Consider the following 24185-nt stretch of genomic DNA (forward strand, 5'->3'; position numbering starts at 1 on the left):
AGGCATGACGATGACACAAGAAATGCCTTGTCAATGTCGATCAACACACGCAGTAGCTCGTCGTGGTCCAGCCGCGTTTCGTATGTACGTATGTATCTTGTGGTCGGCATACTATCAAGACCTGGTGTAGAACTGGAGACGGCAATTATTTAATACTCCCTCCATCCATCCCAAAAAGGTTGTCTTAGATTTGTCTGAATACAAATGTAAAATGTGTCCAGATACATCTATATCTATATCTAGATAAATCTAGGACAAGAGGTGGCATATGTTCTCATTCATGAGTAATGCATATTTATTCAGATGTAAGAGAATTACACGTTATTTAAGACTGGAGTGAGCTAAAAAAACCTTGGATAGCAGCCACTGACCTTGTGAAAGTAACAAGCTAGCCAAGCAGCAGGTGGTCCGGAACTGCGAGCCACAGTAGTGGACCACGCAACTGAAGCTTACGACAGACCACGGTATCTTGTGATCAAGTGGCCAATGCAACAGGAGGCATATATGAGTTGTACGTAATTCAAGCACCAAGGATGTCCAGGGAATGTTGTGAGCACTCATTCCCCAAGGAAGCCAGGCCATATTGACACAAGATGGTAGACAGATATATCCAGACAGGTAACCCGAGTTCAGCTGCTTGTCAGTAGAAATCTAACAGAAATAACAGAGATGGGCAACAACCATGTCAGTAAAAAAATGTAGCAGAATGAGATGCAGCAGAAGCAGTGTCGAACTCAAGAGTTAGCCACTAGTTTACTCAAGCTGTGATTACTGCTACCAGGCGACACAAAATCACCAGAGGATCCAAATTACATCCAGCAACTCAGAACTACAAGCGGGAGCCGAATGAATATTCACACGTCTAAGCCAGCGTTAGCTCATTGTCCACGAGCGAGCAATTAGTGTCCAAGTACTCAGGGGCGTTATGTACATATGTTGTTCGAACCTACAGTATGTCCCTAATCAAGTCCAGAAATGTACAACAGAAACACGCAGCCGATGGATGGGGCTTCTCACGACTCCTGGTTCGCCTTGTTCCCCGCCAGGATGAGGGAGATCTCCAGACCACGGCTGAAGGCCTGGTTGAACAGGATACGCGACTGGAAGGTGGACACAAAGGGGAACCACGAGAAGAACACGATGGGCGCGAAGATGACGGCGCCCATCCCAGCGTCGTACATCCGGGAGATCTCGCGGACAGAGTCCCACAGCCCGAGTGTCTTCACCACGCGCCTCCATGTGATGGCCAGCTGCCATGAGAAGCGACAGGTTATGAGGCATGCAGCGGAATGCACCCACCAAGGCAGAAGGTACAACAAATGTAGAAAATAGACAAAGGAAGACCGTTGTACTTACACATAAGATGCACCATCCGGTTGCTAAGAATGCTAGCGCACTTGCAAACAAATCAGCAATTGTGAAGTCTGTAAATCCAATCAGGCATGCAATTGCTGCAATGATGCCAATTGCAAGGAGGCCCTGTAGAAACCGAATAAATATCGGCAAGGCAGTTGACTTCCTCGGAGTTGCGGTGAAAAGCTGAAGCACAATAGAACTATCTTAGACAAATTGGTTCATATGGTGCAGAGTAGATGAAAATATCATGAATAATATAACAAACCTTGAATAGGAGGACAATAACAAGAAGTACAATCCACGAGAAGCCATAAATCTGACCAGTAACAGAAGGCATTTAGATTCGTCAGAGAATAGAAATGACAGACTTGGTAGGAACATCAGGGACCCATTAGCTCTTGCTTTAATTTGAAGATGAAAATAAATGTGCTTGACATCAAGCTTTTTTTTATTCAACTTGCACATCAAAACAGAACTCATAAAAAAAAACTATGGAGTCTGATATATTGTAAGATCAGTTTGTACCCAACCACATTTTTGTGCTCAAAGTAGGAGACAGACCTAACAGACTACTGCTCAGTTACGGTTATGCAACCAATGTAAACATAAGAATGGTGGATAAGGGTCCAACATGAAGAGATGAAAAAGGAATACATACAATGTAATTGAACTATAAGAAAATATTATATTTGGTGTAAAGAAGCATCCAAAGAGTCAGTCTAACGAAGCAAGTGAAAAATTGTACTCTACAGAACTACTGAAGGAGAGAGCTCTTCACTTACTGCCAGAGATGTATTATGTCCAGTAATTTTAAGCTTGTACACAATGCCATACTGGAACAAGAGAAATCTGAGGCTCAGGATAGTCTCAAGGATTCGTCCCCTAAAAGTCTGGATATGTGCCTGTATGAACACATTACGGAAGTAATACCAAGAACATGTATAAGTCAAAAGAGCAAGAAGCACAGGGCTTAAACAAATAGATTTTCACACACAACATCATGGTTACTGACCTGCTCCTCATCCCACCAAGATTCCCAACTATTTTCGCCCTTCACACCAACTCCACCTTTATAAAATAACCAATTTGTCCAGTCATCAAAGTCCTCAACAGTTCTGACATTCAAAATGCAAATCGGTAAAGGTACAGCCAAAAACCAATTACATCGATGCAACGTGCAATAGCTAATGCATCTTATATTTATATTTCTAGGACTAGAATGATGAGTGAGCAGGTAGTATAAGAGCGTATATATATAATTATCCTATATTTCTATATGTTTGATCATAGTAGTGACTGCTCTATTTTCTACAAAGGGGAAAATAAGTGAACAAGCTCAGTTTCCCAATCAGTGATCATCCTGCTTGAATGACAACAAATCTAAAGGGAAAAGATAGGATTGGTGAACATACTTTTGCCACTCGAAACCAGAAGGGTTGAAAATGTATGGCGCAAAGAGCCAGGATATAACCATGAACCAACTACTGATAGTCAACAGAATAAAGGACGATGACCCGCCCTTCGTGTAGCCATAAGCAATGTAGACAATAAGCAGGAGAGCAACCTCAAGCCTGCAATAATATAGCCATCAGATTGGTCACCAAGTAATACTAGCAAGAACACTACATCTGGAATTGAAGATTCAATGTGTTGCGTTGAGTCAGATCCCTGGATGGGGGGTGGTGTTTTGGTGTTCATCTTTTTTTTTTTTGCACAGGTCAAAATGCTTAAGCTTTGCCACTAAAAATTGACATTTGTAAAAAAACATTTTTAATACGCAGGAGCCAAAGATACTGTGAAGAGGCGAATTGGATTTCTGGGGCAGAACTGACTCTTTAAGACATTATTACAATTGATTGGCGTTTGCCGAAGCAAATCATGAAACAACAGTATTTGCCAACGAAAACTGCACAACTGCCGTCACTTGGTGCAGCACACTAAACAATTATAATAATAATATTTCAAAATTTAGAAGGGAGGGGTTGTGAGCAGTTTTATTTGTACTTGGAGAGAAACAAGAGAACATAGGCTCGGTTAATTTCCAAAGGCAAATAGGATTTCTTCCCTTTTAACTGCTAATTTTCCAAACAAGAAAAATTTAACTGCTCCAGTAATTTCCAGCATAATTTTGCAGAGCCCATCAACAGAGTACTTATTTTATGGCGTTTTGCAGCAAATGCTAACAAATTTTGCCTTCGAAAGGAGTTTCAGATTGATCGCCAATGACTAATGTCAACAGAAGGTATACAATCAGGTTATAAAAATTATGTCTGACAAATCCAAGAGGATGGGGAAACCGTATTATCACAATACTACAAAAGGAATATGGTAACACTACAGCTGTGTGCTATTCTGTTTGGTAGATGGATTTGTGTGTCCATTACTCATGCAGATGAACTTCATTGCTTGAAAGTAGCAACTTACGCTTTCACAAAGTGGCTTCGAGAATACAGCCTATAATTGTCAGCAAACTTTATGTGGCGAACAACAAAACCTCGTCCAGTAGCACGATACTGCATAGAGGATCATGTGTCAGCAGAGTTCAAACAAATAATATTCGTAAAAAGAAACACATCATATGTACCTTCGCACCACCATGAAGGATTGTTCTCCCAAAATAATGTGTTCTAGTTCCAAGTGAAAAGGTGAAAAATACTGAGCAGAACTGCAGTTGCATTGTGATAAAACTGAAAATAGCCTGCACAGGATTTAAAATTATAACATAAATACATGATCACGAGTGACCCTGTAAAAGTAGGTTTCTAAAGAAACAAAGGGCACCACCTTCATTAGCCCTAATTCCAAAATGAAACCCATTATCATTGGTACGGCTGTAAAAATTCCAATCTGAACCAAAAATTGAGCGTTCAGAGCAGCATCAAGGGCAGTGTTCCCCAGAAACCTAGCTTGACGAGATATCGAATGGTCGAGTCCAGAGAGTGCCTAAAGTTTCAAATGTAATTTACGGTTTAATACAGCACAGAAACAACATTCAGCAAAAAGAAGCATAGCAAAATAGGGATCATAATACTTACCAGATACACCCTCCCATACAAGAAAATATACACAGTTAGAACAGTCATCTGCATGCACACATAAACAAAGAAATTATTACATATATACATGTGACTGAAATCAAATATGCAGCCAGTCAAGAAACATATACAAATTCTCTGCTTTGCAAGAAAATGCTTATATCAGGTTCATCGCTGCAGTTTAGTTTTTTATAGGCATGCCTTAAGCTATCAAATGATTGAAATTGAGAACCTAGTAGCAGCAAGACGCGATGTTTAAGTAGCAACCAATAAACCATACCCATAAGTTGATCAACGCGGTCTAGGTTTTTGGTGAAGGACTTAGCATATCAATCTTAAAGAAGTTGAATTAGAAGTTTGTATAAACCCTAAACTGGGAATAGCCGACAAGAATCCATTTATTTTATGACATTCTGGTATCTATAACCATCTTTGTAGCCTCGAGCAGATATGGGTGGTTTCAGGGTAATGCAATTATGCAACGAAAACCAATTCATGATATATGATCAACTAATGGCACTATGCATACCAAAGCTCAAGTAGCAGCAAGACACACTAAAATAACGTACTTGGATGCATCTGTTCAAATGAGTTGGTTGAAATTATTATCCAGGCACAACCAATCAACAACAAAGTACAGTGAACTTATTATGAAGGGGGGAGAGAGGGATACCATTGTGCAGACATAATAACCAACAGTGGTGTAGAAGAAGGTTAGCATCCTAAAGAAGTCAAACAGCTGCCCCAAACGGTACACGTCTCGACTAAGAACTTGCTCGCCGTTACCTCCAGCAACTTTCCCCTCGAACAGGGCAATCTGGTTTAAACCAACATCACGTCCTTTCCCAACCTAGACAGAAGAAAAGGTTTTATTACATTTTGGGGAAAAGAAGCATATCATTATTACATTTTATGGGCAACATACAAATAATGGCATGTGCACTCGCTAAGCAAAATGAAACATATCAGACTGAATTGTAAAGCATGTTACATGTTAGCTTGTGTGCACAGAAAGAATTGAAACTTATGTATGTGCTGCAGTGTCATTTACTCATGTTTCGCATAACGCACATAATTACATCTGTCAACAGAACTTTTCACATGTCATAATGGGTATATCTGCCGTGTGCAAACCATAACGGGTATGCATACAGTATGCACCTAAATGTATCCATGCTGCAGACTATGTAACACAAGTGAACAGAATAGATAACCTGGATATATTCATGGTGTGTGATATTACCCTGGCGCAGAGTTGAATTGAATCCTGCAAATTGTTAACACTTAAAGTCAAGCTTTCAATAATAAAGTATTTCAGTATCTAGGTATGCACAACGCTGGTGATCTTAAACTAACATTTACTTATTTAGTTATCAACATGTCACCAATCAACATATCTACTGTGAGACAATTAGCAGAGATGGTGACATCAGGCATTTTAGCTTCTTAAAAAATATAACATGGTAAATAACTTCAGAATGACTAGTTATCTCATGTATCTAAAGACTTGAAACCTCGCTGGGTGGGGTGTGGGGAGGTCCAACAAGGAAACAGTTCCGGTGCAACCTAAATACCATGAGCTCGCAAGCACTGCAGCCCACCATGTCACATTCATGATGTAACATAACTGTAGATAACACAAAGTACCAACCAGCGTATATATCTTCACTTATATTGATCACCCGGGATGCCTTGCTAATACCACCTCTGGTTATATGAAATATCCGATCAAAGACATCAGGATGCCCATAGTGCATTCGAACCCTACATAAGGACAACAGAATGCAATTAAGTTGTGCTGAAATGAAACTATTGTCAGGTTCATTGGTAGAAGAGAAAATTACTCCCTCCGTAAAGAAATATAAGAGCGTTTAGATTAGTGATTTAAACGCTCTTATATTTCTTTACAGAGGGAGTAGTAAGAATGTGCACGGATATTCCCTACAAGCCGCAGTATAGTTGAAGACATTTACTCACTTGAGGAAAGCAAGAACACGTTGCCCCAAAGTAACGAAACTGGTTTCCTGTTTAGACATAAATGATGCCAGCGAAGACACACTAGCAAAATAAAATAGAACAGGTTGATACAGAAAAGATACAGACATGTCAATAGTTGGTAAAATAGCTGAGTAGTCGAAGAATAACCTTCCCGTAAATACATGCTCCCGCACACCAAGAATTGTGGGATAGCGTATTCCATGGTTACCACGAAATTCTTCAAGTAAATTCCTTACTTTCATTGCCTCCTCCAAGTAGTTATCCTATGTGAGAATTTGTATCCATCAGGGCTATTTGGGGTACAAGGAAGCATCATAACATATCTAATGTGTAGCATGCATATGAGAAAAAAGAAGCATCTGAAACTAAGCCTGGCACAGTTTGTGGGAGTTATACACCCCCATAACCCAAGCTCAAGTCATCTACTTGAATTTGGGTGCCTATTTCTTTTTGAATGAACACCTAGTCTTTTTTTTTGCATGGTAATACGTCTCATTTATATAGAATAAAAGATCAAGTTACAAGTCACGTAAGCACCGACCATACATGACTGAAAAGATAGGAAAATCCTATGCAAAATACCAGCGCCTGTCCCTTTCCTTCGACACCACCGAAGCGGCCACCAAAGGGTAAAAAGACAGATCACCTCTTCGCCCAAGCTCGACGCGGCTCCATCGCTGATCAGCAGCTTTACGGACCTCCAAAGTAGTTTGCCAAAAGCAAAACCATAGTCGTTGAAAGAATCAGACCAGGGCAACATGTCCCCGGACACGCCATCAAACTTCAGAACTGACACCCTCGCATGACGACGACGTCGGAGAAGGAAACCAGAACTGCCCGCCTTCGACCACAGACCCAACACAAGATACTCCATCTTCCAGCTGTCACTTGCGTAGACAACCGCCTGCGCGTACTCCTGAACGACAAAACCTCCCTGCTCCACCATGACGTCGGAGACAACGCCACAGCAACGGGGACAGAGCAGAAGGAGAGACACACCTGATGGAGTCGCCGCCGCCGCCTCGTCAACACCATCCATGAACCCTAACGCTGTCGATATGAGGGATCGACATAGACACGATGCCATCAACTCCGAGACGCCACCATGAAGGACACCTCCAGTGTGGGAGTGGGGTTGAGGCAGATTTATTCGTCCGGGCGCCGCTCCCACCACCCCAACGACGCACCACGACCTACAAATCCAAAACCTAACTACAGAACGGAGGAACGGGGTCCCCCCTCCCTCCTGCCGCCGGAGCAGCTGCCGAAGGGAGAGGGGGCCAGCGCACCGGCCGGTGGAGATCGGAGGAAAAAAATGCCTCGCCCTAGTCGCCTGGCGGCGGCGGCGGCTAGGGTAGGAAACACGTCCGCAGCGTCCACAAGGTGGTAAGCCCGGTATCTATGCCCTCTGAATGAACACCTAGTCCCTCATCTCATTTTCTAAGGGGAGCATCTGGTTCAACTTCGTATTTTGTTGTATAAATTCCCCTTATACGCCCTTGTACATAATGAACTCCTTTCTATTCATGAAAAATGCAAGCAAATTGAAAGCAATGGAACATCCATCTGTATGGCAAATTTTACCAATAACGGTGCAGGATGCGACACTATCAGAATCATGCATAGCTTAGCATCCAGGAATTAAAATATTCTTAAAAATGGAATGGACGAACTAGAAACAGACAATATGTTCTATGAGTAGAATTTTGCTGGGATCTAAATTCAATCAAACAAAATACACGTAAGAATCTAGACTAGTGATACTTCGTCAGGAATTAACAAACAGTAAGGTTAATGATTAAATATTTAAGGGCTGTTGTTACTATTGAAGAAAAAAGTATACCTGATTCATATCGATAGTCTGTATTGCATCTCCACGAGTAAAAATTATAGCATGATTTTGGTTTTCAGGTTTCCCCTCACCAAGCTTGGGGTTCCCAGGCAGTTTAATGGAGTATATTTCCTATATATACAACAGCATGAAAAGAGATGAAGCATAAGAGCTCAATTAATATTAATGTTAGTAAAATTCTGAGAGGCTGGCAAGAACCAAAACCTTCGTGTGTTCTTTGGTTAATAAAATTCCATACTAGCAGAGCTAAGGCTACAACAGCATTTGTGATCTCTTCCAGAAGTGGAGTTAGTTTGGTAGATCACCAAATAATAAAGGGGCACCAAGCCACCAATAGAAGAGGTAGTGCAGTAGCAGAAAACCGAGAAATGATGATAAGAGCAATAATTTTATATTCTCTTATTCAATATATAACATGAGAGAACAGTATTATCAGTTTTATTCAAGGTGATATTACGAGACTAACAAAAACATGTAAACCAAAGGAAAACGGGAATAAGCCTCAGGTACTACACAAGGTTTGTGGGTTACACGGAGAGGGAAAAGGATAGAACATGACAATCAGTTTCTTCACCTATTGATGCTTTTGTAGAGCCTAGCGCAGAAAACAGTTAATGATAACTGAGATAGCCCAATGGCTGCTAATACCAAACAAACTATTGCCCACGTACTACAGATCTTGTAATGTGAAAAGTGGAGCGTTACAGGTTCATTGTTGATTTCCAAGAGGCAAGAAAAATGGACCAGATCGTTTGTAAAAGATTAATCAAATTTATACAGAACTGCAGTACTGCGCTTACTTGATCTTTTCCGTGAATATCAGCCTTCACGAGCTTGGAATGATATTCTTTTATAGCTTGCCCATCACTCGATACACCATCCTCTTCATGTATGAAAGCAATCCGAAGGGCCTCATTTCTACAAGTTATAACAAAAGTTAATCAAGATAATGCAGTGGAAATGTTTTAAGTTGTATAGCAGAAACCAAAATCAGAAACATATTAACTTCAGATAATCAAAACTAAAGCAAGACTAACCTCATCTAATAGACAAGAAATCAACTGATGGGCCAAAAGACAAGAAATTAAGGACTTCTTTTAATCTTTTTCATATCCTCTATATTTTTTAGTTATTATAGAGTGCATCCCACTTTGAATCACACAATTTTCACATCATGAGAATCAGAAGATTGATATTTTTGTACTGGACCAGATATTAAGCACCAAAATCCATATTTGTACGAGACTTAAATTAGTTCGGGTATAATTGTAATTTTTTAGGGTCATAAGGTGGACTATTTAAAATTGAGTTAGTGGCAAAGCAGGCCATTGTCCTAGTAATCTAGAATAGATCCTACACCCCTCTGTAAACAAATATAAGACCTTTTAGTGATCTAAAAGGTCCTATATTTGTATATAGAGAGACTAAAAGTCAAGCAAATTAACCTTTGCATTAAAAGAGCAATATCCGCAGCCTCTGGAGCCTTCCTTTGCTTCTGTTGTCCATATATTTGACATGAAACAACGTATGTAAATTTTAGATCTGCCTGGGCCCGTGCATCAGGAGATAACTGATACCCTTGAGTGTCAATATATTCAAGTGCAGAATACCCATCTTCAATGCCTGGTGGAACAAATAAAATGATGAAAATCTCTCAAAAAACACAATGAGAAAAAAAAATATGTTATTTCATTTTCTACAACAGAGAACTATAAACACACCTCCAAGATATCGCTTCTCCAGGTAACTCTGCAACATCAACGCTCGTCTGTAGTACATCATACCCCTCACTGCTCCAGCAAATACAAAGTCAAGGAAAATATCCAATAAAAGGAAGGAAAAAATATGTACTTGGCATCAGAATGCAGCTTATGGACCATTTGAGTATGGAACATGTATTAGTTGCATACATTCCACTATACATGAACATTTAGTAAACAGAAATAAAATAACAAATTCACCTGTCCTTGCCAAAGTTTGGCCACGGTATGACACCCAAAACCGCAGTTCTAAGGTGTCACTTGGACTTTCCTTAAAATCCTCTTCTGATGATTCTCCACGGCCAATTCGTTCTAAGAAGTTGGCCCACTCATCTACAAACCAAATAAAAATCCAGGCCACGCACACATAGAAAATTAAGGACATGTTTTGTATAAAACGACAATCTGGTTGCAAGAAAACAAATGAGATACTAAATTACTAATTACATGTCTTCTGGTATAAAACAAACAACTTAATCAGTATTGTTGTACAAGGAACATCTTCTTCCTTTGTGGTCAACTGTGACCCAACAGAAATGTTTTGCTAATAAGCAACACACTCTGACATGTAGGAATTTTGTGATAATTAATTGATGATGTATTTACAATGTTAAACTCTACATGACTTATTCAGCAGAACACTTTACTCTGCCACACATGCTGACATGAATTTTGTGATAATTAATTGAAGTTGCATTTAAAATGTTCTACTCTACATGACTTATTCTGCAGAACACTTAAATGAGAAATGCTACCACAAGAAATGAGAAAACTTAACCTGTGAAGTTTTTTAATAAACTATGGATGAACAGAAAAAACTAAGGATAGGAGGACTTGTGTGCACCAGCATTGGTTTAAAATTTTGATGTCTACAAACACAACTTTGGCACCAGTCTTGTTAACTACGAAAGAGTTCAAAATATGGTGTCAGTGCGGCAACGACTTGTGTGCACTCTGTCATTTAGGTGGAACAGATGAACCAGGTCTGGAGTACATCCAAACAGTAAACAAAACAATCGATAAAAAATGGCAGCATTGACACAAGATGCATCTACCATTTGTCCTTTCTGTTTCTCCGTTGTGAATCACGTTTAGATTCGAAATTTTGTAACTCATAGTCGCATTGTGGTGTGTTGATGTTTGGCAAAATCAGAATTTTTGTTTCCAAAGGCTTAATGGAATATACAAATTGCAGCAATCCCACACAAAGGGGTGAGTGCACCTCCCTACCTATACATATTTTCCCTGGCAAAACAGCCAGAACATCTACATAAACCAAGCCCTGAGAAATAAAATACATGAAGAAGTAATAATTTGCAAGAGAAAGCATCGTAATATTACCAGGAAAGATTTTTTGAAGATAGAAAAGTATAGAAATGCCATCTTCATTGTCAACACACAGCTCAGACATGCTATAGAGTACAGTCTCACTGTAGTATGGGGTAAATACACTGTTGCATAAGAAAAGTAGGTGTCAAAAGGATCATATTCCTTCAGATAAGCATGAAGTTCATAAGCATTTATAGTACCAGAATGGGATCATCTCAGAGACGGGCTTTGCTTCCGGCATGTCCATGAACAAAGAGTTAGTGAAAAATTGTAGCCTTCTCTGAGCTTCTAAATTTTTTGGAATGTTTGCAGCGGAGTCTTTGACAGTCAGAAGTAAGTGTAAACGCTTAACTTGTTCTTTCTGCAAGCACAAATAGGCCAGGTGTAAGCAATGAGAGAATGTCATGCCCTATAGGTACCAGCGAAGCACCACAGAATGTCACGAAAAAACCCAAAAAAAGATGTGGTAACATTAACACACGGTACACCTATGAAACCACAAACCTCAAATCCAAAAAAGTGGATTTTTTCTTAACATTTTGAGAGGCAATACCATACATTTTGAGAGGCAATACCATACATTGGTAGCACCACAAGAGGTGGTACCAGAAAAACTCTTTCCAGTAAGGAATTTTCAAATAGTTGTGCAGACGAAGTAGAAGTACCATTTCCAGATCATTTGGCCACAAAATGTTAGAGAATAGACGCCCATCATTCCTAGCTCTTAACAGTAATTGCCAGGTGTCAAATTGTTCCCTGCAGGAAGAAAAAATATTTGCATTAGGAAATAAAGTACTTCCTCCGTTCCAAAATAGATGACTCAATTTTGTACTAACTTTAGTACAAAGTTGGGTCATCTATTTTGGAATGGAGGGAGTATAACTGTGGAACGGATATCTTTCACCAATGAAAACAGTGATTATTCTCATAGGATACCTCAGATTTGGTGCAAGAAACTCATGGGTAACAACCTCATAGAGCTCACGGAGAGCTTTTGTAACACCAGCTTTACGATCAGCAGTCTCGTCGCGAATCTAATACATATTGAATTGTAAATTAAAACGCCTTCATGATAAATTTAAGAAACATACATGAAATAGGAAACAGTTGAAAAATTACTAACATGTATGCTCCTCCATTAAATTTTCATCAAAGAAAACTATGCAGAGGCATCAAGGAAAGCATGATCTTACCAGAAGTCCTGTCAAACCAGTAAGACGTGACTGGACCAACTGCAACTTCTTCAGATTTATAGTCACCAAAAGTGAATCGTCTCTTATGCTGTCATTGAGATTTTGGAAAAGGCGTTCAACCCTGTACATGTATCAGGACAAAGCAGAGAAAAGTGAGAGATAATTTAGGAAAACCATCTAATGATGGTGAGTTAGGTACTTCATCTTTCAGTACGGAATCATACCAGAGCTTCCCTTCACCATCAACTATAGAGTTCAGAATTCTTTCTGCGCTATAGTAGCATTCCTTGACCGCATAGGCCATGTATTCATCTTTTGATATTCTGTGCCATAATTCTTTCTGGGAGTCTTTGCAGTCAGATGCATAATCATTCGCCAACATGATCTACAAATAAAGCAACAGAGTCATGACACCCCAATTCACTGATAAAGATGAATTCATGCAACAGAAGTTGGATATAGTTAGTTTCAATTAGGATACCTTACTAGTAAGAAGAAACAATGGCCATTGTACAAGCATTAAATTTCCACAGTTACTTGGCATCATAAGCAGATCCATCTCCCTGAAACAAAATTCATTCATGGTATTGAAGCAAATGGTTTTTATAGAATGGTAAACATATATTGTGTTCAATGTACCTGTTACTAATGTAGTCCTCTTCACGCAAGCTCTTGATAATCTCATTCCAAAACGGGGAGAATATTGAGGCATACATCTTAGTAGCTTCTGAATCCTAGTGTTGAGCGTGATCAATGGTCAGTACTTTCAGGTATTTAACTTGTCGAGACTTTGAAAAATGTAACTGAAATCAGCGAGCTTGATTTTTTAAGGAAAAAAAAGAAGCCATTAAAAACAATAATATGTCCAGCCAACATCACTTCATCAGGGTTTAGAATTGGCCAGATAGAGAGGTAACACAACAAGGATGAAATAAGAATACATGAAAGCCAGCTTTACAAGTTGAAAGTGGACTCGTTAGTTTCCCAAAAAACAAGCTTAAATAGAGTGACATGCTTGGCTAAATTCAATTGAACAGAACTTGTCTGCATAAAACCAATCGCAAACACTTAGTTTAAGAAACTAGATGTGTGTGTGCCAGAGGGTGCGGCGGTAGACATCTTGAGATCTTGAGGTGTACTGTGGCACAATCATCTAAAGGAAGTTACAGACACAGTATGTGATAAACAGGTGTTTGTTTACCTGAGGAACTGGCCTGCTAGATATCCTGCAACATCAAATGAAAATTGAAAAATAAATCAAATTAAACTAGATAGCAGATCTACACAGATGTGCCAAGACCTCATCTGTTTGTAGTCATAGCTGCTCAAAATGACACAATTTTAAAGAGTAGGATTAAGGACCTTTGTGGGGAAAGGGTTTTTGCAAAAGCTTCCGGAAAGCTCTCAAAACGTTTATGAAGCATTTCAATTGAACGAATCTGCATTAAATTGGCACATGTAAGAGTGTTATCCAGTTTACAGATCAAAACAAATGCATACGTGATTGATAGTACCTCCCCAAGGCGACTTCTAGCACCCATAACACCACCAACAAGAGCAGATAAAAGAGTGTACCAAATGTGTATGTCCATCAGGTATATCTGAATATACAAATATAGTGAAGCAGTGCATCATTTCAAAAGCTCACTTCTTTTCTCTCCAAGAATTTGAAGGTCAAAACAGGAAACTTACAGCTACGACTGGTGCCCATAGACTGAGAATGGTCAAAGCATTTCTATTTCCTATAAAAGCGTCATCAGCATGGTGTCATTGTTAGTGTCCTTAAGTAAATAGGAAGATAATCATTTTCTCCTTAATAAAGATGTTGAGCAAATTATTGCCCCAAAGAAAATGTGGAGTAAATGAAACAATGCTACTAGTGCCATATGTATAAATTTACTAACCTTTTGATACAAAATCATGCCAAGAATACTGCAAATCATGGAGTTGCACGATTATATTGGTTGGTACAACTAAAGGACGAATCTGCAAAAGGGAATGACATGATGAACAAAAGTAACTTTTGAAGTTCTGGTCACATAGAAATATCAGTAAGCATCTGAATTCTGAAAGAAATAGTAATACCCACCTGGAGATAATAAGCAAAAGTAAATTTGCATGCAAATATGACCAACCAAAAGATCACGTATCTGCATCAGAAAATTTGTCACAGGTAAATAACACCACGACAATACAAGCACTCAAGTAGTGAAGACTGAAGACCACTTAGAATGCTGGTGAATTACAGACATGTCAATACTCCTGAACACCACTCAAGTAGTATGAAAAGTAAGGGTGCCTCAGATTACAATGTTCAAAACTCCTGAAAATGAGAAGAAAGGAACCTGGCATAGTTGCCTATACTCTCATAGAGTCCCCGTCCAATATAGTATCGTTCCTAGGTGCGAAAAAGAGAAAGAAGATGAATACATAATTTCATAAGAAGATATGTTCCCAAAACACGACGTAGAGTGAAGACATGCATACTTGGTATATCCACTTGAAAAACTGGAAAAACTGTGAACGGTCGGAGTAATTGGACAGCCTGTGGCAAGCTGGGATCTTGGCCAACGATGCGAACACAAGCCTAACCGCAGCATAACCACCAAGAACAAGAATATAAATCCGGAAATAAGTTGAATCATTGTTTCTTGAATTTTTCTCATCCAAGACTTTCCTGTTCAATATTCAACATTCAAAGTGAATAAGTAACTTAGTGCACACTGAGAGGGTAAAATCTAAGGACAACATATAATCAAATACTCACACATAAAGATAGGTCACAAATGTTGAAACTGCAGCTAACCAAACGAATCGGATTACTAATCGTGAGATGGCAAAACCTCTGGCTGTTTTATATGCACCAAACATGAGTAGCACATCCAAGCAGCCTACAAAAGATAAGAGGCACATGCAAATGGAGAATGTTAAAAGATTCTGATCCAGGTAACACTTCCTTAAAATGTATAAATAACAACACGTGCAAAACCATTATAGGAACAGTGAGATCATGAAGAACAAATTAGAGAGCGTACACTCAATGAAGTTCAGTATGAAAAAGGCTGGCCCGGCGCTAAGTACTATTTTAATAGTACTAATGTTTATCTTCCCACGGTGAAAGGCTATAATAGTTAAGCACTGCAGCACCATTCAGAGAAGAGAGAAGGCATCTTTAGCACAACAAATTGTTGATATATTTATTCACATCAATTAAAATAGTATCAAACAGCTGACCTGAAACATTAATATGAGGAAAATCCACAACCGATGAAAACTGCGGTACAGATGCAGAAAAGTTCGATGCTCAACAAAGTTGGTCTTTCCCGTCTGCAATGAATTTTTTTTAATCAGGAGGCGCATAGGTAAAACAGGGTACGCATGAATATTTATAAAAAATGGATTTATTTCACTCAAGTCAAAGAACACCCCTTAGCCCCCTTAATCACTAGTACTGCCAAATATATCATACCAAAAAAAAAGCAGTGATGAACGGCTAATGTTTGCTTAAAAGACTCCACGCTTTTGTAATGCGTTTTTACAACATTTAATGATTCAAAGATAATGGTAGATATGCATAAGAAATGTAAGCATAACATCATAAATTATGTCTCTGTTTTCGTTCCTCTTTGCAGATACTCTAAAACACCAATAAAATGGATAATCACAGATTCACAATAGTATCCAGAGGTAGCTGGCTTTAGTATTCAATGTAATTGTTTTTTTTACAATCTATTGCAAAGTACTAAGGTGGAGTAAAACAGCAACTACTTACAAAAAAAATCATGCAGCCCAATATAATTTCTTAAATATTGGTCTTAATAGTGAGAAATGTATTTCATAGTCAAAAATTGAGTGTGAACCAAGTTGTTTACACTGTGTGAACTGAAATGAGACCAATGTCTGCAACCAACATTGAAATAATGCAATAAGAATGCTGACTAGAAACTAAAAATGATATGAAAAAGGAGATTGCAGGTAGTTAAATAATGTGGAAGACTCCCAAAATCCTACGAATACGAAGGTGGATGGACAGTGCGACTTCAAATAGGAAGTCTGTAAAAATGGGTAATAATGAAGAAGATGACTTTTGATGAGAACTATTCTCCTTGCTTGATGTCAGAAGTTACAACAGTTGTAGCGGTTTATAAGGCATGCCCTCCTTGTTCCCTAGAAGTCCAAACTCGTATGTGTAACGCCCAATAAAAACAAACCTATTCCTACTTCGCTGATTTGAACTCAAACTCTTGAGGATAACACTTCATAATCAAACAAACAAATCAAAACTGAAATAAACTAATAGACAACAAGCAATCCAATTTGCTACCGCTTTTTTTCTATTACTGGAGCCCCTGCCCATGACATACAATGAGGAAACAACAGATAAGGGCTAGGTAACAGAAAAGAAGAAACTCAAACAATTTTATTCTACGGACTAGGTTTCTCAACAGTGTTTAGCTGTTTGCACCACATGTACCGCCAAACTCGTACCGCCAAACTACTACTGTCTTTAAAAAATATATTCATGATCAACTTACACGCTTCCTCTTAGCAGGTTTGCGCAAAAATTTGGAATTCTCAGCAGGTGGCCAACTCAGCTCAAAGCATGAGCGCGACCTACACATATGAAACAAAACAGAGTAAGAGACAGTAAGCAAAGGGTATAAGGGAAACAGCACAAATGCAATGGTTTAGAGAATGGACCAGAAATATTCATTGAAATCATCATAATTCCGCCATGCAGAATGTGCTGCTTTCCCATCATTGTTACTGTTAGCCTCCTATGGAAGATATAAAATGCATTAAACTAAATACAGCAGAAAGAATAAAAAGACAGCAAGTCAATTCCTATGTAAATAGCTAATCTTACACTGGAAAAATAACTTACGATTCTAAGTAAAAATAAATCAGAACAACGAAACCACATGGCTCACAAGAACCATCTAATTTCCATATAGCCAACTAAGAGACTGAGCGAACAATTTCAAGTTTTCAACAAAATCAAGGAAGTGGGTAATGCTAAAATATTGAAGCACCACACTGTAGCGGCAGAATATAGGACTTTATTTTGAATTCAAGAAAGATCTATATCAATCCAAAGAAAGCCAGATCCACAAGTAGGAAAGCAATAACGATCCTGATCTAATTGATGTAACAATTAGACAAAATTGTAAACCAAGCTAGAGCTTCCATGATGAACCTACCGCGGACATCGTTAGATATATAGGAGTAATTATTTTCTCCAGATATGAGGTCGAACCATCATTGGTGACACAGCTCTTTGCAGGTTCAGCTTCAGATGAATCAAGAATCCCATCAAGTTCCTTTGCCATCTGAAGACATGACAAAATGGATCAGTAACACATTGTACAAAAGAACTACAGAGGAACTATTCCCCTAGTAAGAACATATTCAAACACAGCAAGGAACCAATCTTAAGTATGCCATCAATCAGAATTTTCTAGTACAAGGTCTACTTTTCTAGTACAGACTTAGCGTTTTGTTCCAATGGATCATCAAATACAGGGTCTACTTTTCTAGTACAAAGTGAAGGTCTACAAAAAAAATCTACTTCACTTTTTATTTTGGCATAAAGTAAACTGCTGTGAGTGTCATAGCATAACAATTGTTTTCATGACTCCCTCCATTCCCAAATGTAAGTCTTCCAAGATATTCCAACAAGTGACTACATACGGAACAAAATGAATGAATCTACACTCTAAAATATGTCTACATACATCCGTATGTTGTAGTCCATTTGAAATGTCTAAAAAGACTTATATTTAGGAACGGAGGGAGTACATTAGAATTCCTTGAAACAAGTCAGTGCAGCAAAAAAGGTAGATACACCATCAGGGACAGATGCACAGATAATTTTGTTTACTACTACTCCCTCCTTTCATCTATACATGGCCACCTCGTAATTTGGGTCTAACTTTGACCATCGGCTTGACCCATAAAATATATGTTATATGGCACAAAAAGTATTGACATTGGATTCATTTGTGAAAGAAGTTTCCGATGCTATATTTATTGTGGCATATAAACATACTCCCTCCGTCCCAAAATAAGTGTCTCAACTTTGCACTAACTTTAGTTCAAAATTGTACAAAGGTTGAGACACTTATTTTGGTACGGAGGGAGTATATTTTGTTGGTCAAATTGCTGGTCAAAGTTAGACCCAAATTACGAGGTTGCCTAAACAGAGTACCTTGCCAATAAGCTAAGATAACTAGCTGTCAAATGGCAGCTGCAATTAATGTTTATTGGTCAATGCCACAAACTGACTAAACCATCTACAAAACGGAAGAGCCTAGCCTCGACTGATTTGGCGACTTCTAGTGTTTCACATGGCATACCTTGAAGACAACATTAACAGAGGACAAGAAAAGACTCACATTGTGGAAAATGTAGCACAGGCATTCTGGAAGAAAGCGAACATTTGCAGCTTCGCCCCAAATCAGAAAGTAGAGAGCAACCAATATGATTTTTCTGTTCTTGTTTACTGCTTCGAGGCTACCACAAAAGTAAGTGTATAACAGGTAAGCATCCATGAGTTAATAGCATTCAAAAAGAAAGCTGTTCAAAAGAGGTTAATATACCTGGTCCATGCAACACGCTTGCCCAAGAACCTACACCATTTTATGTAGTTGTCCAGAACTTTGCAGAAAACTTCTGTAACAGCCTTCTCATCTATTTTCTACAAGAGTTGTGTCCATGTTCATTGTATAGTGAGTTTAGCTAAGAAATTGTTAATATGCACAGCTCAAACATACTGACAAATGGCCAGCAGAAAGAATAATAAAAGAGGTCACATATTTCATATTTGTCAGGTGCCTCAAATTTATTGATAACAGATGGAACAACAGCAGCAAGCCTAGGCATTGCTCATAAACAGTTAGTTATACTTCTTCCATTCCATAAAAGTTTCAGTTTATTTAGACAAAACATTCATTCCCTTAGGCAATCGTAGAAGACAGCCAAGATAAATAGGCGAATAGGCTTCTAATTTGGCATAGATAGATTAGCATCGACACACACAAAATCAGATGTATATTCTATAAAGAAATCTTACTTTTGCATAAAGTGTAAGTTGACAACAAGGCGAGTGAAGTGACATAGACCAGCATAGACTCTGGACAGTAAAGCTAAGGGTGGCGACAATCTCAAGAGTGAGCTTGCTGTAAATACATCACTTTTGCATAAAAGTAGAAAACAAGGCGAATAAAGTGAAAAGATCAGCATAGGCTATCTGGACAGTCAAGCTAAGGGTTTTAAACCAAGGTGGCTGGAGGCTTGCACTCTTGCAAGACCAACCCACCAAGATACAGTCAGTTCCTGTAATGTCTGGTTTAAAACTTTACTGTGTGCTCAAATATTCTATCATACATTGAAGACCGTGTAAATGCCCAAGACAACATATAATTAGTAACAAATGAAGTATTATATCAGTAGGAATAAGGATCTAACTCAACTCCACACCGATATGCCTAAATGTTCTTTTATTCAGACGTATCCAGATAAGAGGGGGAGAACTAACCGGTTCTGTCTCATTAGGCAAGCTCAGACGGGACTGGGCATTGGCTAAGGTAAGTGCAACATTTTCACGCTGATTCCGAACATTATCATCCTGAAACATGAATAAAATCCGGCCGCATTAGATACTCGGCGCAGGTAGAATAGATAATAGTAATGAAACCAAGGGTACTAGCAACACCCATACATTATAAAGAAGATAACAAGATACTGGTTTATTAGTCCCGCAAAATAAATGAACCCAGGTCGGCAAGGAGACACCACTATGCTCCCACAACTGGGCTAGTGCCCAGTTCTACAATACAGAATAGCATGAATTGCTAAGTAGATAAGAAACAACCTGCCACATTGTTGCTTGATGGATAACTGAGACAAAGAACATGAGATCATCGAACTAAGCACACCAAAGGAAACTATACACATATCTATTTTTTCACTTAATGGAGGAGGATCTAATATAATATGACCATGGATTTCGAGTCGCTCGACTAGTCGCGACTAGTCGACGACTAGTCTATGAGTCACAAAAATATGGTCGACTCAGCTTAGTGTCGACTCGCGACTTAGACTCTAAGTCGCGACTAGTCACAACGCAGGCTCGACTTCTTCCGAGTCACTGCCCCAGAGTGACTTGCATGAGTCGCGACTCGAAAACCATGAATATGACCCAAACCAAGAATATGGCAGAGGAAGGTTACCTGGAAGCCAAATACGTACTGCAGAAGGTCAAAAATATCTTTCTGTCTCAGCTGTGGTGTGTCATAAGGAAAGCGTGGCAGATCCTCACAGTTTTGAATTGCGGCTATTGCAGCCCTGACCTAATAAGGTTGTAAGACATAGTCAAGACAACTACAAGGACTAATATCTGACAAGGTATGAGAAGATAATATTGTAACAAAAACAGAAAACATGGATACCTCAGGGAAAAACCCAACAACATTTCCCACTGATGATGCATCAAGGGGTATAATATTATAAGGCATAAGTTCACCTCTCAGAGCTGCATCGGATCTTTTTATTTTCTTTATCTGAAAGGGCCAATGAGAATAGCAGTTCAATAAAGCATAAATGACAAGCAAAACACATCAGCAAACCAGGCTTTCAAATAATAAATTAGTATATTTAGCAATTACCTCCTCTAGGATCTGTCTACCAAGCCTATCACTCGGTGTTTGTCCAACAAGAATTTCTAAAACATCAAGCAGAGCCCTCAAAGTAGCGTAGATCTTTTTCATTTCCATAGCCCTAGCTCCCATCCTGGTCATAGCGTAAAAAATGGAAAACTCATGAGCATTGTCGTATAGTACATAAGATGAGTTGCCATCATAGCGTCATCTAGTGCGACAGGGATATGATAATGTAGTACTTCAGCAAGAAAGAAGGTCAACTTAGCACTTAGTGTATAATAGACATATCCAGACCAGAGATCAAAGATGCATGGACAAACAAGAGTATGGCATATAAATACAACAAATCCAACTCCGGCATATCAATATCAACTACTCCCTCAATTCCCAAATATAAGTCTTTCTAGAGATTCCAACAAGTGACTACATACGGAGCAAAAAGAGTGAATCTACACTCTAAAATATGTCTACATACATCCGTATGTTGTAGTCCATTTGAAATGTCTAAAAAGACTTATATTTAGGAATGGAGGGAGTAATTGATAGCTAAAAACATACAGCACAGGAGCAGCAAAGCAATGAGGACATGTAAAGCAATTGATACACAAGCTTTACTTGCTGGTTGTTTTGAGCAGAGTGTTTCATCGAGTGTCTCAAGGTGACACAACATGCAGGATATGCTGGCCAAAACACAAGTCACAGAAAATGAGACTATCCTAGCATGGAGCAAATAATACCACAATTATAACCAAAGAGAAAGACATACTCGGTGCTAAAAGTTCCTGATTCCCTCATTATCTCCTGCTCCCGTTGCATGTCATCAACTCGACGGCGCTTCTTGTACTCCAAGTAGAAATTCCACAGCACCTCGATGTCATTCTGACGGTCGATTGAACCCCCGTCCTTCTTAGCAAGCTTTTGCTGCAGAATACCATGACACCAATAAGAAGTTAGACACCAAAGTGGAACCATTAACTGGAGAAAAGACTGAACGGCAATAGGTGTGATTAGTGGTGAGCATTAGCATACCTTGATCACGGATGCTAGACCAGTTTTGAACTGTAGAACACCTCTCCCATCGCTGCTCGGATCCAGATTTTGAGCCATGCTGTATGCTTGTTCACAAACTGTAGGGCGACAATAATTGAAGCTTAGAGAACACATTCGCATATAAACTAATGCAAGGGTGCATAAGTACCCTGCCACGCCAACATTCTTCTCCGCGTGATCATTCAACGGAGTAAGGGCGTAGAAATGGGGGCTAACATGTTACGGGTTCAACTGTGTCTTGTGGACCTAACCCCAGGTCAGTGGCAAGCAGCAAACAAAACTGGAGAGCACACAGAACCCTAAACCCCACCGCGTGGACAATGAATTACCCGGAGATTGTTCACCCCCACAGGCTGTGCGCGCGCATTTCAGCCAGACCAACGGCTGGAGTTGCATTCAGAGTAAATAAGGTTATCAGAGCTCTCTTCACGTCACTAGAAAATCATAGACAGAGCATTTTTGCGCCAATTCACCCTATACTACACTGTATTAGATTAGAACCCTTTGTAACCTCCCACAGGCCCCTGATTGACCGCATAATCGGAGAATCTAAAGCCAGTAGCACCTGCAAAATTCGCCCCCAATTCAGCCCAAGCAGGAGACGCTACGAGTTGTAAAACCTGCTACTACTCCGTCCCAGGTCGAGGTGGGGCGTCAAGCATCCGAGGCGGCCTAGAGCAGCAGCAGCAGAGGAGCACACACGAAACCCTGAGCACGGGATTGCCCGGAGCGGCATTTCCCCCCGCACCCGCGCTACTCGGTAGACCCCGCGAGCAACGACGAGGTAACGGGCTCGCTCGCGGTGGCAAGCAGCGAGCGAAGCGGGCTGGCGGAAGGGGAGGGGAGGGGATGGGGTAGCTTACGGATCCGCGCGACGTTGGGGTCGTCGTCCTCGATGTCGTCGGCGGCCTGCAGGATCTGCTCGATGTTGGTGGTGCGGCCGAGCGAGGGCGGCACGGCGGAGGCGAGCCCGGCGTGCGCGGCGGCGGTGGCGGAGGAGGGCCCCGCCGCGCCGCCCGCCCGGTCCCGCTTGAGCGCCGCCCGCACCAGCCGCTCCCAGTTCTCCGCCGCCGCCCCCGGGCCCCCGCCCCCGCGGCTCGGCCGCCGCCTCATGGACGACGCCATCCCCGCCGGCCCGCGGCGAGAATCAGCGGCCGCGGCGGGCGATCTGAGCTGGCTGGCTGGGCTGTGGCTAGTGGCGGTGGTTTTGGTTTCGGGGGGTTGGGGGAGAGGAGACGGGTTTCAAAAGCGAGGTGGGGGTGGAGGTGGTGGTGGTAGATCCGGGGAGAGGAGAAGGGTTCGGGGGTTTGGCCGGTCGGGCACGCGGTAACGTGCGACGCGGGGGCGACCCGACCGACCGGCGCGGCGCGGTCTGGGCCTTTGGCTTAGGAGGGAGGTTCCGTTCCGGTTCCGGGCGGTCGGTCCCTCTCACGCGTCGCTGCCTTCGCTTCCTTCCTGGGCCGGGCGACCCGAGGGCTATTCAGCACGAGTTATCAAAGGATGCGTCTGGTTATTTGCGCGGATTTTTCCAGACTGGCGTCTGTGGTCAAGCAGGAACAGGCTGGGTTAATGCATTAATTAATGCAAGGTAGAAAATCATGTCCCGCGCATCTTTTGGTGCGCAGCGTTTGCATCGCTAGGCACTTTCAACTACTCCCTCCCTCCGTTCCTAAATACTCTACAAGTTTTTTTAAGATCCCAATAAAAGACTACATATGAAGCAAAATAAGTGAACCTACACTATAAACTGTATGTCTATATACATCCGTATATGTAGTTCATAATAAAATGTTTAGAAAGACTTATATTCAGAAACGGAGGGGGTATGTTGCTTGGTTGTCATGCAGTTTGGGTCTAAGGTTGTGAACGTGCGCAACATGGCGTTTGGTTGAGCACGGCAACAACCCTCCTCACTTCACACCGCATATGTGATGATCTTACCACACACTGCA

The 24185-nt window shown here is 40.4% G+C and overlaps 1 protein-coding gene across 1 annotated transcript; it reads right to left on the reverse strand.

Moving 5' to 3' along the window:
- Positions 1-728: 728 nt before the first annotated feature.
- LOC123088426 (callose synthase 10) lies at positions 729-23483 on the reverse strand. The gene is made up of 51 exons (XM_044510638.1): positions 23097-23483; positions 22213-22310; positions 21950-22104; positions 21190-21313; positions 20974-21084; positions 20755-20874; positions 20061-20150; positions 19123-19220; positions 18919-19036; positions 17725-17853; positions 17225-17301; positions 17059-17137; positions 15758-15850; positions 15559-15661; positions 15291-15414; positions 15011-15200; positions 14869-14921; positions 14613-14673; positions 14428-14509; positions 14216-14265; positions 14038-14124; positions 13886-13962; positions 13725-13749; positions 13163-13257; positions 13005-13086; positions 12748-12908; positions 12524-12644; positions 12267-12364; positions 11996-12086; positions 11531-11691; positions 11343-11452; positions 10203-10334; positions 9963-10031; positions 9687-9864; positions 9042-9159; positions 8233-8352; positions 6537-6652; positions 6369-6449; positions 6043-6155; positions 5606-5658; positions 5065-5241; positions 4392-4439; positions 4141-4299; positions 3941-4054; positions 3781-3869; positions 2769-2927; positions 2369-2471; positions 2139-2258; positions 1622-1672; positions 1357-1539; positions 729-1250 (listed from the first exon to the last, which is right to left on the reverse strand). Exons 1-51 carry the CDS (start codon positions 23356-23358, stop codon positions 1014-1016), a joined length of 5745 nt encoding a protein of 1914 aa, XP_044366573.1. The 5' UTR covers positions 23359-23483; the 3' UTR covers positions 729-1013.
- Positions 23484-24185: the final 702 nt, after the last annotated feature.

Source organism: Triticum aestivum, chromosome 4A (genome assembly GCF_018294505.1).
Source record: "Triticum aestivum cultivar Chinese Spring chromosome 4A, IWGSC CS RefSeq v2.1, whole genome shotgun sequence".
NCBI classification, from domain to species: domain Eukaryota; kingdom Viridiplantae; phylum Streptophyta; class Magnoliopsida; order Poales; family Poaceae; genus Triticum; species Triticum aestivum.